Source organism: Podarcis pityusensis (genome assembly GCF_964106645.2).
Source record: "Podarcis pityusensis genome assembly, chromosome: 9".
Taxonomy (NCBI): Eukaryota; Metazoa; Chordata; class Lepidosauria; order Squamata; family Lacertidae; genus Podarcis; species Podarcis pityusensis.
In genome coordinates, this window is record NC_138034.1 from 38,448,266 (window position 1) to 38,465,071 (window position 16,806).

Below are 16,806 nucleotides of genomic sequence, written 5' to 3' on the forward strand. Positions count from 1 at the left end.
AAAACAGCCAACTGATTGAAATTTTTTAGAGAACAGACAAACAAATGTGGAGAAAGCCTGAATTTGGCAAAATTGGTCTGTGGTGTGGAATGTCCTTTATTTTTATGGATGGCTCTAAAACATTTAGCACAACAGTTTGCCTTGCAACAAGAAGTTCAATGAATCCCACCCCACCCCCACACACACACACACAATAAAAAGGTGTATTTTTTCATTGGCATTGCAATACTTCCTCGATCTGACTGAATTGTCAGCCATAAACACAGAAACAATGAAGTGTTAAAGATCATGTCACTGGTCACCGGAAAGGCAATTTCCACCAAATTTCCAATAAATTTGTTCAACTGACCTATGACCAAGATGTCCTAAGATATTTATGATGCTCTTGTAGACAAAATACAAAAGTTTGGGGCAATCGACTCAAGTTTTATTAGGTTGCATAGTTGACATTTCTTTCCAATGGGAAATGGTTTTACTTTTGATGGATTTGAAAGAAGGGGCAATGCTCCCATCTCAAAAACTCCAAGTGTGTTATAATACTTATTTAGCTGCATTTACTGTTAGAACCACCTCCGAGAGGCAGGTTAGGTTGAGAAACAACTGCTTGAACAAAGGTACCTAGAGAGGTATGTAGTTGAGCATGGGTGTGAAACTCTGGTTTCCTATGTGCAAACAAGGGATAGGGGGGAAATTTGCTCAGTTTTCATTTTAATGCTAACTCACTAAAAATGGAGATATGCTTCAAAAGTTGCAATTCTCCAAATTTTGCAAGGCAGCTCTGAAACCAAATATTGTCTACAAAAAACATTTATTTTTGGAGAGTGTGCACAATAATGCTTGTATTAGTGAAAATAATGACAACAATGCGTTGAGAAAATTGCTTGCGTAAATGCATATATTATGAGAAATGCACACAATTATGTACTGTTTTTCATGAGGAATTCTTTTCGACTTGCTAAACTGATGCAGAAATAAGACAAACTGAAGTTGAGGCTGGAAAAAAATGAGAAACTGAAATCAACAGCCGTCTATTCCTAGTGTGAACCCAGTAGTAATGTGGACCACTTGCTGATACAGTGGTACCTTGGTTTAAGAACAGCCCTGTTTACGAACAATTCGGTTTACGAACTCCGCAAAACGGGAAGAAGTGTCCCGGCTTACAAACTTTACCTCAGTCTAAGAACGGAATCTGAATGGTGGAAGGGCACCGGCGGCAGGAGGCCTCATTAGGGAAAGCGCACCTTTCCCTAAGAACGGACTTCCAGAACGGATTAAGTTCGTAAACCTAGGTACCACTGTACTTGCACCTCTTTTCCTGTTCTCTCAGAATATTAAAAGCCACCACATGGCAAAGCAACTGCTTACATAAGGTATGAAGAAAAGACAAGGGTTCCCTTCCCCCACCCACCATCTTATGGTGGACATTGGAGATATCTCCTTGATTACAGTATGTTCTTGTATACTATTTGCATGGTGTGTCAATGTAAATTACTTTCATTCACAGTATCCTGAATGCTCTTATGGGTGAATAACGCAAATACAGTCAAGATGTCCGTAACAGATCTTGTTGTTTATAAACTGTAAATAAAAGAAAACCCTTTAAAAAAAGGCCTTTCAGAAGAGTTTTCCATATTTTTCCAAACAGTCTGCATGTTCATGCACACACACATTTATTCCTGAAACTTCCTCCTCCTTATTCTAACTAGCGGTAAGGAAATCCACACTTAATAGTGTATGGTGTGTGTAATCAGAAACTTAGCATCCTACACACAGGTATTAGTAGTAGTAAATAATCAGCTCTTCAATCCAAATTCTGACAAGAGTAAAGAGGTTTTCACAAAATCTCATGAGACTCGTGTAAGAGAGAAGGAAGCATTTGCCTGGAACACAGAAATCCTGCACTAAAGTCCTCACGCTGCTTTAAGTGCATAGTGTGGGTGTGATGCAGGGAGGGTGTGTGTGTGTGTGTGTGTGTGTGTGTGTTCTTTCGTTAGTCCAGCAGAATATGAATCTAGCCAAATGTTACACATGGGAGAAATTAAGAAACTTAATGATAATCATGAACTCAATGCCACTGAATACGCCACAAGGAACGAAAGAGGAAAAACAGCCTGACGCCAACTTGTCCATTCAGAAAACAGGTGAAATATTTACCTGCCCTGTGTATGTTTTTCCTCCACAGGATATAATCTTTTTCTTGTTTTTCAAAAGTCAGAGTAATCCCACTAGAGCAGCAGACTGGAGTCAAGGCAAGCAATCTAGCAGCAGATACAGAATACCAATCTCGTTCCCTCACAGCCCATCTTTGGCTGAACATGATGTGATTACAGGGTATCAAGTACCTAGGAACAGAGGGTTTCATTAATTAAGTGCCATGACATAGCTCTTATAAAAAAGTTATTCTCCAGCCCTCATTTATTCCTTAAAGCTAAATCACATAGATGAGCCAAATTTTATAATACCAGCTGTCTCAGGTCTGATGACTGAACTGACGAGTTGTTACTTGTCTGCAGGATATGGAAAATACAACAAGGATGAACTGCGGAAGAGTGGACTCCAGTTTGTACAGGATGGTGAAGGAACCAAACTGGTTCACCATCATCATAGGAATACTAGCAATTGGCATAACACTACCCAACAACCAGGTACTCAAGCTGCCGATCTTACAGGGATGTATCTGACTGGTAAGTTGTTGTGAAAGTGCAGTGCCAAGCCATCTAACTCTCATTAGGCTTCCTCAAAACTATTTTGCAAAAAATGATCATATTCTTCCTAAAGCACTCACAAATCCTAGGAAGTACTGAACCTTTTCAGAAACAAGACACATCACTCTGTATGCAGAAGAGCCTCTGTCAATTTAGTCCGAATGAATGTAAATTCCTTCACTCAGTCTGCTAAATTTGTGGAAAGTCTACTTTCATTCTTCTAAGTGGTTTGTGATTTTTTAAAAATTCTCGTTTTTCATTTTTTTCAGCACTAGGTGTCTAGGATTGACAGTGAGCTTTCTGTACATCCTAAAACAGAAGTGTGTGATCCTCACCCACAACAATGTAACACATACATCTCCACCTACTCACACCATGCACAGCATGGGTAAAACAACAGGTATGAAGCAATCACAGGATACTAATCATCAGGGAGGAAATAGCAGGGCAACATCAGGAGAAAGAGTGAGCGAGTCTACCTTAAAACTAGCTGTAACATCACATCTTCACAATGCAAGCTGATAAGTGTTCTGAACAATGCCAGGGACACCACACAGAGCTAAAAAAGAAAAAGATAAGCAGAGTCAAAATTTGTAATTCTCCATGCTTTCCTAAGGTAAACATTTATTTTGCATTAAAGCAGCTCAAAACCTGCATTTTTGAGAGATGAGAGGTATGTTTTAGTTCACCTAGATAACATCGTCTGACAAATTAATTTAGCATGCCCCAATAAAGCCAGATGTAAGCATAGATATATACTATAATCCTTTCAGTAATGCAGTAAGGGAAAGAAGATTCCAATTAGTCAAATATGAATTATTAAAGGGAACTGAAATGTGATTAACCCTAAACCCTCAAACACTTACGTAAGTATTCTTTTAACTTTCTTAGACAGAATTATTATACAATCTCATACACAGGGTTAAATTCTGTTGGAATGGTATCATGTCATATGTCTGGAACACTCTGAAAGAGCTGGAGGCCTTTTAAGAAAAATGGTTCTGTTCCTCATCAAATGCAGAGAAACTCAGGTACCAGTCAGGGACCATCATATATTTTTTCATCAAAAACGGCTTCCTAAAAATGGAAAAGGTTAATGGCTTTATGCACACCTTGCATAAATGCATTAACACTCATGTCATGTTACCAAATACATTTTATCTGTACAGTGGTGCCTTGCAAGACGAAATTAATCCGTTCTGCGAGTCTCTTCATCTTGCGGTTTTTTCGTCTTGCGAAGCACGGCTATTAGCGGCTTAGCGGCTATTAACGGCTTAGCGACTATTAACGGCTTAGTGGCTTTAAGAAAAAGGAAACAAACTCGCAAGAACTCGCAAGACAGTTTCGTCTTGCGAAGCAAGCCCATAGGGAAATTCGTCTTGCGGAACGACTCAAAAAACGCAAAACCCTTTCGTCTAGCGAGTTTTTCGTCTTGCGAGGCATTCGTCTTGCAGGGCACCACTGTAGTTTACTAGAGGATAAGGACTAAATACCGTTGTTCCTCTGGTTACGAACTTAATTCATTCCGGAGATCCGTTCTTAACTTGAAACCATTCTTAACCTGAGGTACCACTTTAGCTAATGGGGCCTCCCACTGCCGGCGCACGATTTCTGTTCTCATCCTGGGGTAAAGTTCTTAACCCGAGGTGCTACTTCCAGGTTAGCGGAGTCTGTAACCTGAAGTATTTGTAATCCGAGGTACCACTGTATTGGGAAAGATCTATGGTGAGAGCCACTGTATTTCACTGAAGGTAGTGTTTAGCTGCATCTGGAAGTCTGAATACTGGGGACTTGGAGTCTATTTAGATGTTTAGGAGAATTCAGTGCACATGATGCATTCCTTGATTAACGTCAACACCCCAGCTGCTGAAAGCTTATGGCAGGGATAAAGTTGCTTGCATTCTGTGGTGCTATACTCAAATGGATGACATTATCTGCAGCTCAGGTCATGTTTTCCCACTCAAAATCTGGCCTTCCTAAATCAAGGAAGAGCATCTGAAGCCTCTCTGATGGCAGCAGTTCTCTAAAATCATCTGAGCACAGAAATGCCTGACCTTCAGCCCTGAAGCACTATAGGCACAAAAAGGGTTTCCTCTTCCTGTCAAGTTAGGCATGATATCCTCAATACTATCTCTTCTGTTCCTATTCTTGTACTGTGTGACTCACTGCTGCCTACACAGCTGCTCAAAGAGGTGAAGGCGGACTGCTGCTTTGCCTAGAGTGCTAAGCAAAATTACATGCATACCCTTGTTTGAGAGAACAGTTTGAGGCACTTGAAGAAGGTTCACCTCATTGGTTTGGACCGCAAGGCAGCATTAAATGAAAATTCATGTGGGAAGATTATTGATTAAAAGGACACTAAAATTGGATTCTGTAACGGAACGTCATAAATGGGGTTCTGTTATTGTATAGAGTTTTTGTTCTTGCTGAGTGCTGTAATCTGTTGAAGCTGTGGAGAATACAGGGGTACCTCGGGTTACATACGCTTCAGGTTACACACGCTTCATGTTACAGACTCCGCTAACCCAGAAATAGTACCTCAGGTTAAGCACTTTGCTTCAGGATGAGAACACAAATCGCGCGGCGGCAGCAGGAGGCCCCATTAGCTAAAGTGGTACCTCAGGTTAAGAACAGTTTCAAGTTAAGAACAGACCTCCAGAACGAATTAAGTACTTAACCCGAGGTACCACTGTACACTGATCAAAATTACGGACCTATAGTTTAAAGGAATGGGATGTTGGGGGAGTGACCAAAAACATTCATGGAGAGAAACGGGGGTCTTAATTAGTTCATTAGGCGAAAGGAAAGCTGTTTTATATGTGTTCCAAGTGGACAGAAGCGCTTGCACGTTTAATCCTATCAGGTATTGCAAAACCTTTCTGCAATAACAACAGTGCTATGGTAACGTGCCGAAAGCTGTGGGGCTGGTTTCTATAGTTGGCTAAGTTATACAGCAGAGAACTCATTTAGCATCACTGATGCATTTTGGCGGCGCTCCTGAGTTGCTCGTGGCTGGAGGATTCTTCGCAATACCCACCCCCTCTTGTCTGTGGAACAAATAATTATGGTACAGGAGAGACACACATTAGCAAGTTGTAAGCGACTGAAGCTGCTTGGGAGTTTTCAGAGAGTTAATCTGTTTGGAGCTAGAGTCACAGCCGCGAGTACGTGCAGCTAATGTGCATGCCCTCCACTATGTGGAAATGTTTATTTGGCGCAAGGTGTCGTCCTTAATACATAAACGTAATACACACGTTGATCATTTGGCTCTGCCTGCCTTTCCACCCATATGCTGGAGTGCATCCTCCATCATTTAATACGGAGTAAGTGCCAGCCAAAGAGGGGATCAGAAGTGCAGCTTGCTGAATGCAGACCACAGCAGGTGCTTCAAGATTAACCTGCTTGCAAAAGGAAGCTCCTATTAGATTAACTATTTCTGTGGCTTAATTAACATGTCACAATTATTTTCAGAAGCGGCTCTTGGCAGTCCACTCAATACCACAGAAATACTTTTATGTTGCAAAAACCAAAGGACTGATCAAGCTGGCTGCACTGATAGCATTATACTGACATCATACTGAGCAACATCTGAATACTAAGGCAAGTGTTTTGATGCTGCAAAGAGGACCACTTCACTCTACCTCTCTAAACTGAGACAATGAAAATACGAAAGCTTGCTTGGGGACAAGCGAGTAATGTTTTGGGAAGGGGGCGAGTGACTACTTCGTAAGTCTGCACAGTTAATTTCGAACACTCAAAAATATGGTGTCATTAAAATTTTATAAAAGCCTGCTTCTGAGATACACGCTTCTGCAGTTGATTACTTAACGCACGGGGAATAACCAAAAAACAAACTCCAATTAAGTGGCAAGAAAAACACTCCAAAACTCCAATTTCGTTTTATGCTGCTGCAGGGCTGATTTTACTGCTGACTCATTGATTTTATTGTTGTTTACATTAATAGTTTTATTGTTTTAATTGTTTATACAATTAAATTTTATTGTACTGCTATGCTTGTTTCTAATGCAGTGGAGTCGGCTTGAGGACTTGGTATAGGCGAAAGAGACAAGCAATAAACTTAAAATAAAGAAACAAATAAAATAAACTCAAACTAAGTATCAAAAAACAAATTGCAAAGTGGCAGACACGACATCACACCCAGCATTAAAATAGCAATTTAAAATACTAATACCAATTCCATGATTTATCTGAAACAGTGTTATATTCAGATGGCTGAATTATTTAGAACCTCCAAATTTGTTTCAATGGAAATATGTTTCTGCCTCTCACGCCTTCGGGCTGTGGCTGCGTAAAGGTAAAGGTCCAGTCGCGGACGACTCTGGGGTTGTGCGCTCATCTCGCTCTATAGGCCGAGGGAGCAGGTGTTTATCCGCAGACAACTTCTGGGTCATGTGGCCAGCATGACTAAGCCGCTTCTGGCGAACCAGAGCAGCGCACGGAAACGCCGTTTACCTTCCCGCCGGAGCAGTACCTATTTATCTATTTGCACTTTGACATGCTTTCAAACTGCTAGGTTGGCAGGAGCAGGAACCAAGCAACAGGAGCTCACTACGTCGCGGGGATTCGAACTGCCAACCTTCTGATTGGCAAGCCGTAAGCTCCGTGGTTTAGACCACAGCGCCACCTGCGTCCCCTTAAAAGTAAAGGACCCCTGACAGTTAGGTCCAGTCGCGAACGACTCTGGGGTTGCGGCGCTCATCTCGCTTTATTGGCCGAGGGAGCCAACATTTGTCCGCAGACAGTTTTTCCGGGTCATGTGGCCAGCATGACTAAGCTGCTTCTGGCGCAACGGAACACCAAAACCAGAGCAGCGCACGGAAACACCGTTACCTTCCTGCCGGAGTGGTACCTATTTATCTACTTGCACTTTGGGGGGTGCTTTCGAACCATACACACCCTATATTTCAAGCACATTCCACCCTCAAAAAAAGAATCATGGGAACTGTAATTTATTGTGTCCTGGGAATTGTAGATCTGTGAGGACTAAAATACAGTTCCCAGTATTCTTTTTGGGGGGCAGTCATGTGCTTTAAATGTATGGGGTTCACAGGCTGTGATAGAGTAACTGGATAACCATGAATAAGCCATCCAAAAGCAGAATTAATGCAGCTCAAACTTCAGATGGGAAAAAGTTTTCTAGATGTGCAGAAACTGCTAAGGAGAGAATGATTTTTATATCGGGGATTTGAACTGAACCCAGTCTGTTGTAGAATCACTAGGTGAGCTTTGGTACATCACTTCCTCCCCCAAACATCCCAGGTTATCCCCCTCTCCCACCTCCTTGCAGCTCATTTCATTTTATTTCATGGATGCCCTGGATGTTGTGTCATTCTGAGGTGAGGAGAAATTCTGGGACAAATTCCCAGAATGCCCCTGAAAAATAATAATCATATGGGCCACTTGGTGAAATAAAATGGTAGTTGTCATTGCAATATTATGTAAGAGATGAAACTGGAATTTTCCTTATTTTCTTCTTCTTCCCTCCATTTTTCTTTTTATATTGAGTCTATTAAATTGTAAGCTTGAAAACAGGGCCAGTGTTGTTTGTAGGTATGAAGTTTTTTAAAAGAAATTTTAAGCACTTTCTAAAGAATATTAAAGTAGCTAAATTCACAAAGGCATAAGCAAAATAAGCTTGCAGTTATCTAAAACAATCCCATGGAGTAAGACGGCCATGTTCCTGTTATTCTCATCTCACCCGAAATGGAGTGTTTATGCGGCTTGTGAGGGTGTCCAGGATGTGCACATTCTCATGGCGGTGCAGCAAGATGAATCGGAGGAAGATCTGTAGTAAAGCTGGCTCTGAAACACTCCGCAAGAAGAGATCCAAATAGGCAGTTGTAGTCATTACTTCCTCCACAGTCACCTGGAAATGAATACACAAATGATTACAGACCACATCAACTTTGCCGCTCTGATTATACAGTCTATGTGACCTCCACAACGACCTTGCAATGGGATATATAATAAGCAGAGTTTGTTTGTTTTCTGTGGGTCTAAGCCAGCATACATAAAAACAAACATCGGTGTGCTAGTTTGAGTATTTTGATTAGCTAATGATAGTGGCAGTGCTAAGCTAGGAAAGATGGATGCAAACAACCGAACCATTGCACAGTTATTTGGAACGTTCTCTTCCAGTACTTGACTTCCTCTTGAAGATGCTGTTTGCTAAACACCAAAAGGTCTGCTGTTTGACATTCAGAGAAGGTGCTTGCAAGAGATGCAGGGTTTTATAAAAATCCTCCTGCTGCATTATATGTGCTCTCTACTTTTCCTGACTCTAGCTTGGCCCATACTGTGTTATGAAGAAAAATCACACTTTTCCAATCAGTTGGAACAAATTCTTGTGAACATGTTTCTTCCAGTTCAGTCAGTCACACAGCACACCTATTTCTTTTGTCTGCTACGGAAGTCAAGGAGCACAAGGTAGCTTACAAAAGCTCACTTTGTTTGCAGCAAGCACGCCCTCCATGGATTGCGCCACTACATGTTGCCACTTGGTTGCTGCACTAAGAGACATCGGCAGATTTCGAAATCTAGCTAGCTGAGGTTTACACCAATAGTGCCTGGTCCCAGAAGAAAAACAGATTTGTTGTAAATGCCCCAAATAATGGAATTTATGTACTAGCTATAAACTTTCAATTACACCTCAGCTTCTTGTGGTGAATGTTCCGGTTTCTACTAGTGAAACAAGTTACTTTGCTAATGCAGTCCCTAGAAGATCATTCGTCAGTAGGAGTCTGATATTTTAGGTCCAGCCTTTGTGTTGTGCACCAAAGGGTGCAAAGTCAGCATTTTCAAAAATAGTTACGTGCAAGCTTAATAAGCTTAAAAGCAGAGATACAAATACATACTAGTCTGCCTATATGAAAAGGAGCATTAACCATCTTTTGTTTAGTATTCTTCATTGGATAAATGAGGAGGGGGTTTTTTTCCTCCTTAAGAAAGAATCAGATAAAGGAGAGACTCCAAGCTGTCATTTAAGAGCTAAGACGATTTGGAAAGTACTCCAGTAAATGGTTGTGCATAAAAGGCGCTCTCTCTCTCAGTTTTTTCATGCAACGCATTAGCTGTTTTGTTAAGCAGTTTAAAGATTGTAATCAAAAACATACGTATTAACATCAAAGACCTCAACTAAAGAAAACTTCTTGTTAACACTATGTTTCCATTCATATTTACATACCAAATAGCATCTAACGACTAACCTGTGGACTACATTTGCTTCAAAAGTTTGTGCTATTACTTCTGCAGCATATTTAGGCGTTCACAGTCATATGATTAACCACAAGCTACCACAGATGCAACATGAGCAGTTTTCATTATAGGTGCATTCCCCACCCCCACCCCCTTAATATAAGTTCAAAATAGAAACAAATAAAAGCACATCCAACCATAAAAAACCTGATCACCTCAGTCTTCCTCCGAGTTACATTCATCCTCTAGAGCCACCGTTATAGGCTTCTCAACTTAAGCAATTTCAGGGAGAAAAAGACCATATAATGTATTCTGTACCCTGCATATACTAGATTGACAGTCCTCAGCAATACATTATTTATGAGAGAGGGATGTACACTCAGCACTCTCCAAATTGGCTTGAGGACCTGGTTCCTGAGCAAATAAGCTTACAGCCTAACCTTGATTCTAACAGCAGTGTATACACATTTTTAAAAGCAGGAATGAAGAGCTGAGCAGGCCCGGGCTTTGGTTGCTAGCAGTTCCCTATGAGATGTGTGTGTGTGTGTGTGTGTTTCAAACCTTATTGAAATGCTCTCATATACACAACAGATGTTATTTCACTTAGCCAGGTGAGAGGGCAAGCAGGAGTTACAGAGGCCTCAGAGCATTTAAACCTGTAAACGCAACTTCAGGTGAGGTCCTGATAACCCACAAATTCAACAACTCACAAAAGGGTTTTCTACACTAACGTGCCTTGTTAGAAGCTGCCTCCAACATGAATAAGCAATAATAACAATACTCAAGATCCTTAAAAAAAGGAAGGAGATGAACAATAAAGTCACCAGAACTTCAAAGAGGAGTGTAAGATGCAACTTTTGTTGGGATAGAAGTCAACAGCTACAAGATGAGCAAGTCCCTATGTGGACATCTTTAAGCAGGAAACTGCACAAGACCCTATTTGTACATAGAGAAGAACACACCACAGAATACAGCAGCCTTCTTAACCTGGTGCCTTCCAGAGATCTGCACTGCAACACTCATCAGCCTCAGCCAGCGTTGCCAACGGTCAGGTAGCATGTAGTGCTAAACACCTGGAGGGCACCAGGCTATAATGAAAAGGTAAGACATTCTGCAGGAGAAACTTTCTAACAGTTTGGAGGAAGTTGTGTTGTATACATAAATGTTGGTTGTCTATAAACGTTTTTAAAGTAAGGTAAAGGGACCCCTGACTGTTAGGTCCAGTCGTAACCGACTCTGGGGTTGCGGTGCTCAGCTCACTTTATTGACCAAGGGAGCCGGCGTACAGCTTCCGGGTCATGTGGCCAGCATGACTGGCGAACCAGAGCAGTGCACGGAAACGCCGTTTACCTTCCCACCGGAGCGGTACCTATTTATCTACTTGCACTTTGACGTGCTTTCGAACTGCTAGGTTGGCAGGAGCTGGGACCAAGCAACGGGAGCTCACCCTGTCACGGGAATTCGAACCACCGACCTTCTGATTGGCAAGTCCTAGGCTCTGTGGTTTAACCCACAGCGCCACCCGCGTCCCTTGTTTTTTAAAGTACAACTGTACTTTTCCAGAGAACTTGCAACAGTGGCTATCTATTACAAAAACTTTTGAAATGGAAATGCTTGCACTGGGGAATTTCGGGGGGAGGAGGGAGAGCCAAAAGCAATATTGAATGCAAACACGGGCCAGCCTCTTGTCCCCACTGCTGACACAGCAAAGGACTAATAGAAAAGAACAATAGGAATAGCAGAAACAGAAAATGCTGCAGCAGCTGTCATGGGAGAGGAGGAAGATTTAGGAAATGGGCTGAATTCGCCCTGTTCCCAACACTTTAAGACGGGGGTGGCCAAAGTGTGGCACATAGTCAGCATGAGAAGGAAGGACTATGACATGCCTGGACAGGACTATGAAGGCTTGCACAATATGCATAAATCTTAATTTCTGCAGGGTCAAGCTTATGAAACCACATTCATAAGGAAGATGGGGGAGGGGACAGTGGGTTTTTTACTGTGAGAGATTAATGTTTTATTGACCTGTTTCATATTCTTCAGTCACAAAATGCCTGGGCAAAAAGAAATGTTTTCAAATTCATCCTGAAAGTTAGTAATGATGGAGACAAACACATCTCGTTAGGAAGGATACTCCACAAACTACAGTCTGGGTCAAGAGAATCCTTTACACATGTAGTAGGAGCTTTCTGCTCGCAGAACAGCACATTTGGATTCAACACAGGCTACAACTGAAGTGCGCTAACTTTAATTTACAAGGTCTGATCAATCACGGTTTACACCAGCTTCCGCCAGTCTGGTACCCTCTAGGTTTTCTGGACTGCGATATCTATCATACCTGACCATTAGCTGTGCTGCATGTAGCTGATGGGAGCTATAGTTCAAAACATCTGGATAGCACGAGATGGCAAAGGCTTGTTTAGACATTCTGGATGAGGAGGGGCCTCCTGCTCTGCAGAGGATCATAATTAACCTGAAGGATCATGTACACAGCCTGGGAATACTCTGGATCCAGCTTTGCTACTGAAGACTTAAGGTGATGACAGTGTGTATACAAATGGTTTTCATTTGTTGCAGCTATTCATTTATTTACTTACAGTATTTACAAACTACAGTGGTACCTCAGGTTAAGTACTTAATTTGTTCTGGAGGACCGTACCTAACCTGAAACTGTTCTTAACCTGAAGCACCACTTTAGGGGCCTCCTGCTGCCACAGCGCCGCCAAAGCACAATTTCTGTTCTCATCCTGAAGCAAAGTTCTTAACCTGAAGCACTATTTCTGGGTTAGCGGAGTCTGTAACCTGAAGCATATGCAACCCCAGGTACCACTGTACACTATGCCAGACACACCTGAGGCAGTGTCCAAGCTTTAAAAGCTAATAAAAGTCACTATACACTATGCGACCAAGGCTGCAGCAAAACACTACCATTCCCATATAAAAACCTCAGCAGCAACAGAGCTTCTGCTCACTCACTGATAAAAATGGTTTTAAAAGCAAGGGAGTTTTTACTTGCTGGCAGAATGACATCAGGAATGTCCTTTGGGAGGATGTTTCATAGAGATGGTGCACTGTTGGGAAATAGCACTGATACTTGCTCAAAACAGTTTTACATGAGTGGAGAACTGAAAACAGAGGAGACCTTTCCCCCTCTGTTTGCAGTGGAAGGGAGGGACCTATGGGAGGATACATCCCCTAAGGTGTGCCAGCTATCCCCTTACATGGAGACCTTGCCATATTCATTCTCCGGCAGCCCTGAGGATTTATTATTGTAATAAAAGGGCTAGCTTTGATTACTGCCTGGAAGCTGCAGCAAATGCTGAATACTCTTGCAATTTAGGCAGCATATAATGTGGACCAAGTGAGTTTCCAAGTACAAAAAGTTAAAGCCTTATAGCCTCAAATGCAGAGTAGCTACGGTATGCCTTCTGTCAAAAGAGGGTCATGTTTTAAGATATTCCAAGGATGACCCAATCCAGTGCTGTATTCCTGGGAGGGGCAGCTTAGGAGCCCTGTAGATCTGCACCAAATTGTAATCTGTTATATTACTCATAGATATGCCTTTGTAAAGGCAAGATTCAACACCTTCCCATCGAACATGCTGAGAAATAGATTCTCCAATGGACAGATATCGCTCTTATGTGATTGTAATTGTGGGGCACCGGAATCGTTGCATCACATAATTTTTGACTGTGCTTTTCACTCATCGGCCAGGAGCAAGTTTCTTGCCCAATACCTAAAGGGAATTGCCGATGATACGAATGAAGCCAAACTGAGATATCTATTAAATGATGATGACCCCCTAAGATCACTCACGGTTGCCAGATTCTTGATCAGTGTCCTATCCCTAAAGAAGAGAAACGGACTCCTGTGTGGCTCGGAAAATCCCTTTAAACCATGATCTATGTTTTAGGATGTAACTAGGTGAATCACCATTGATGTCTTCTATTGATTTGTGAGCAGATGGTGATGGTTATGTTACAAATTTATTGCAACGTATGATGTTGGTCTTTTGTTTTTGTTCTGCTTTGGTTCTTGTCTGTTTTTTGTAAGTTTTGACGGTTTTAAATTTGGAGGTTCAAGTACATTATGTTGGTATGGGAAACTGTCGTGTGACGGGCCAATGGCCGTAATAAAGATCAATCCAATCCAAAAATCCAATCTGTTATATTATGTTGGGTCTGTTACCTTTTCTTTCAGCTTGTGGTAGCGTTAAGTCCATGCTTCAACTTTCAGTACTTTAGCTTTTTACACTAACTTTCAAGACCTTGGGCTGCATGGATTTTTTTTCCCCTTCCCACTTGCTGCATTTTATCTTATTGCTAAAACTAGTACTGAGTAACTTGTTTTTACAAAACTGGTATTTAATTTTTTAAATATATGGACTCTATTTCTCAGTCATGAGAAAGTTGCTTAGATAAAATGACATCTGCCTTGAAATAGAAATGGCTTTAGCCAAGGGAATATAGCTACAAAGATGTAGTAGCCCTAGAAAAGGCATCATATATGTGCTGTATTAGTACAACTGGAAGCTGGCTACTTTCAGACTGTTCATTACAGTACCTTCTGCTTAGCAAAGCTCACAGAAAGTTCTAAATTCAATCTCTGGTATATCTAGTTAAGAGGGGACAGCTAGTAGGTGATAAGAAAGATGTCTGAGACCCCACAGAGGGACCATCCATCAGATTGGATAATATTGAGCTAGATTAACAAATATTCCAGTATACACAGCATACTAGGTTCCACCTTTTCCTCCATAGTCTCTGTGGGCATGCTGAGATGAAGAGCGCACAGAAGCAGAAGTTGATGGTCCAGATCTGTTCACACACACCATATCTCTAGTAGCAGTTCACACTTCAAAAGTCACTTAACACATGCAAGTTCCAAAAGAAAATCAAAGTTTGTCCTATCTGCCAGCCCTCTGGTTTCCAGCTGCTGCTGCTGAATGCCAGGCTGACTCTTAAGTAAGACCACTCTCAGCCCTGATCTGATTATGGATGAGGAAGCTGATCTGGTCTGTATCGCTGAGACCTGGGTGGGTGAGCAGGGTGGAGTAACTATAAAGTAATTACAATAAACAAGACTGCAAGTGTATTTTGTAGGCTGAATTTCAAGAGAATGGAAACTCCATATTTATCCACCAGCAAAATGAATACCAGAGAAAAATGGGACAAACTATGGCCTAACAGTTATACAGCAGCCTCTGTCATTCAAAATTCAGTATTCTGCAAACCAGTGCATCCTCACCAGATTAGAATACTATTATAACGTGCTTCCATTTAATTTAGTAAGTTGAAGGGGAGTGTGTGCTAGAGATAGAAATTGGGTGAGATCTGGAAGGTCCTTTTTTCTATTTTATCCATTCTATATATATAAAAAATCAGGTGGGTGAGAGAGATAGCTAGAAAACACCATCAAGTCAGTACAAATTACTTGGTGATTACAAATGGTTTGGTAACATAAAAAAGAGTTGTCCCAGAATAGTGAAAAGGTGTTCCTTATCTGGGTCAGCCAGAGACTGTCTATCCTGAATGCAAAGGTCATTATTGTGTAAGTGTCACCTGTTTAGTATTTAAACAAGTTTATGAAAAAAGCAAATAAAGTGAAGAATCCACATGCATGTTAACTCATTTATATCTGATTGAGCATTTTGGTTTCAGCCACCTTTTAGTTTCCCCTCAGATCCACTAGATGGCACACTCCAACCTTCTCTGTCCAAGATGTTAAAAAAGATACAGCAAATGACATTGCTAAAAATTAACATGTGATCAGCATACATTGGGGTAACAAGGGCAAAAAATGATCTAAGAATACCACCACTTTTAATTAAATCCAGTAAGGGATAAGAGTTATCAGCTGTTTGATGTCATATGTCTCTATGATAACAGCTACAGTTTTGGCTGGGGGGTAGGGAGGGAACCCCAAACATTCTTTTTTTATTATAACAATTCTTATTGGGAGGTTCTAATAACTTACCACTGAAGTGGTTACATAATCATCCGAGCAGGTTTTACACCAATCCCTCTATTATTTCCCCCCTAACTCAGGAGGTCCGATCCACACAAAATAAGAATTTGGCCTTTAGTGTTGTGACACCAATGCTTTGAAATCTAATATTCTTGCGGAATATTAGATGAGCACCATCTCTGTTGTCTTTACAGTGCCTTCCTTTTTCAAAAAACCTTTCTAAGTTGAGATCCTTCCCAGTCTACATATGTATTGGAACTGTTTATAAGATGCTTTGTTATTGTTTTATAAATTATTGCTTGCTTCCCTGCACTCCTCTGGGAAGAAGCGTGGGATATAAATTTGATAAATAAATGTTATATAATTCTAGTGCTAGATTAGACAATAAGCCATTTACAGTGCAGTCTCACTAATGTCTACTCAGAAATAACCTCAATTCAATAGGACTTACACCCACGTAAGTAATGATTACAGCTGCAAAAGTAGATTTTTAAAAACAAAACAAAAATCCATGCTGAAGTAAAAAAAAAAAACACTGAGGTTGGTGGTAGCTCATTTCTGGAAGTGGCAGAAGTTCTAACTGAAGACATTCTGCAGATGTTAATATATTTCATACAAGGAAACAGAAGGCACTTTTAAAATTCTACATTAATTACTAGACAGCAAATTTTATTCGCAGGGGACGCTGTACCCTTTGACGATTTCATCTATAATTTGTCTTACCAGTAATGAAATGATCACAAGTTTCATTATAAACTGGCCTTTTGGACTTTGGTGTTTATTTTTCCTCCTTTCTTCATCTACCAAAGCTTCAGTTAGAAGAAGCATTGGTATTTGTACCATCTGGCCATATAAAATAAAAAAGTGCTCAAACGTACTTCCCAGAAGTACTGCTCAAATGTTTCTTTTTTCTTTTTAG

At 41.0% G+C, this 16,806-nt stretch overlaps 1 protein-coding gene and 1 long non-coding RNA gene across 3 annotated transcripts in view; both read right to left on the minus strand.

The window, feature by feature from the left end:
• LOC308485552 overlaps positions 1 to 16,806 on the minus strand; it is a 190,600-nt gene that overhangs the window by 21,471 nt on the left and 152,323 nt on the right. The gene's annotated exons all lie outside the window — the stretch shown is intronic.
• FHIP1A (FHF complex subunit HOOK interacting protein 1A) overlaps positions 1 to 16,806 on the minus strand; it is a 79,018-nt gene that overhangs the window by 15,762 nt on the left and 46,450 nt on the right. For both annotated transcript variants that reach the window (XM_081021346.1, XM_081021347.1), the window contains exons 6-8: positions 8,425 to 8,592; positions 3,185 to 3,264; positions 2,155 to 2,342 (exon numbers count right to left, since the gene is read on the minus strand). In XM_081021346.1, coding sequence (XP_080877472.1) covers positions 2,155 to 2,342; positions 3,185 to 3,264; positions 8,425 to 8,592 — 436 coding nt within the window. The remainder of the gene's footprint in view (positions 1 to 2,154; positions 2,343 to 3,184; positions 3,265 to 8,424; positions 8,593 to 16,806) is intronic.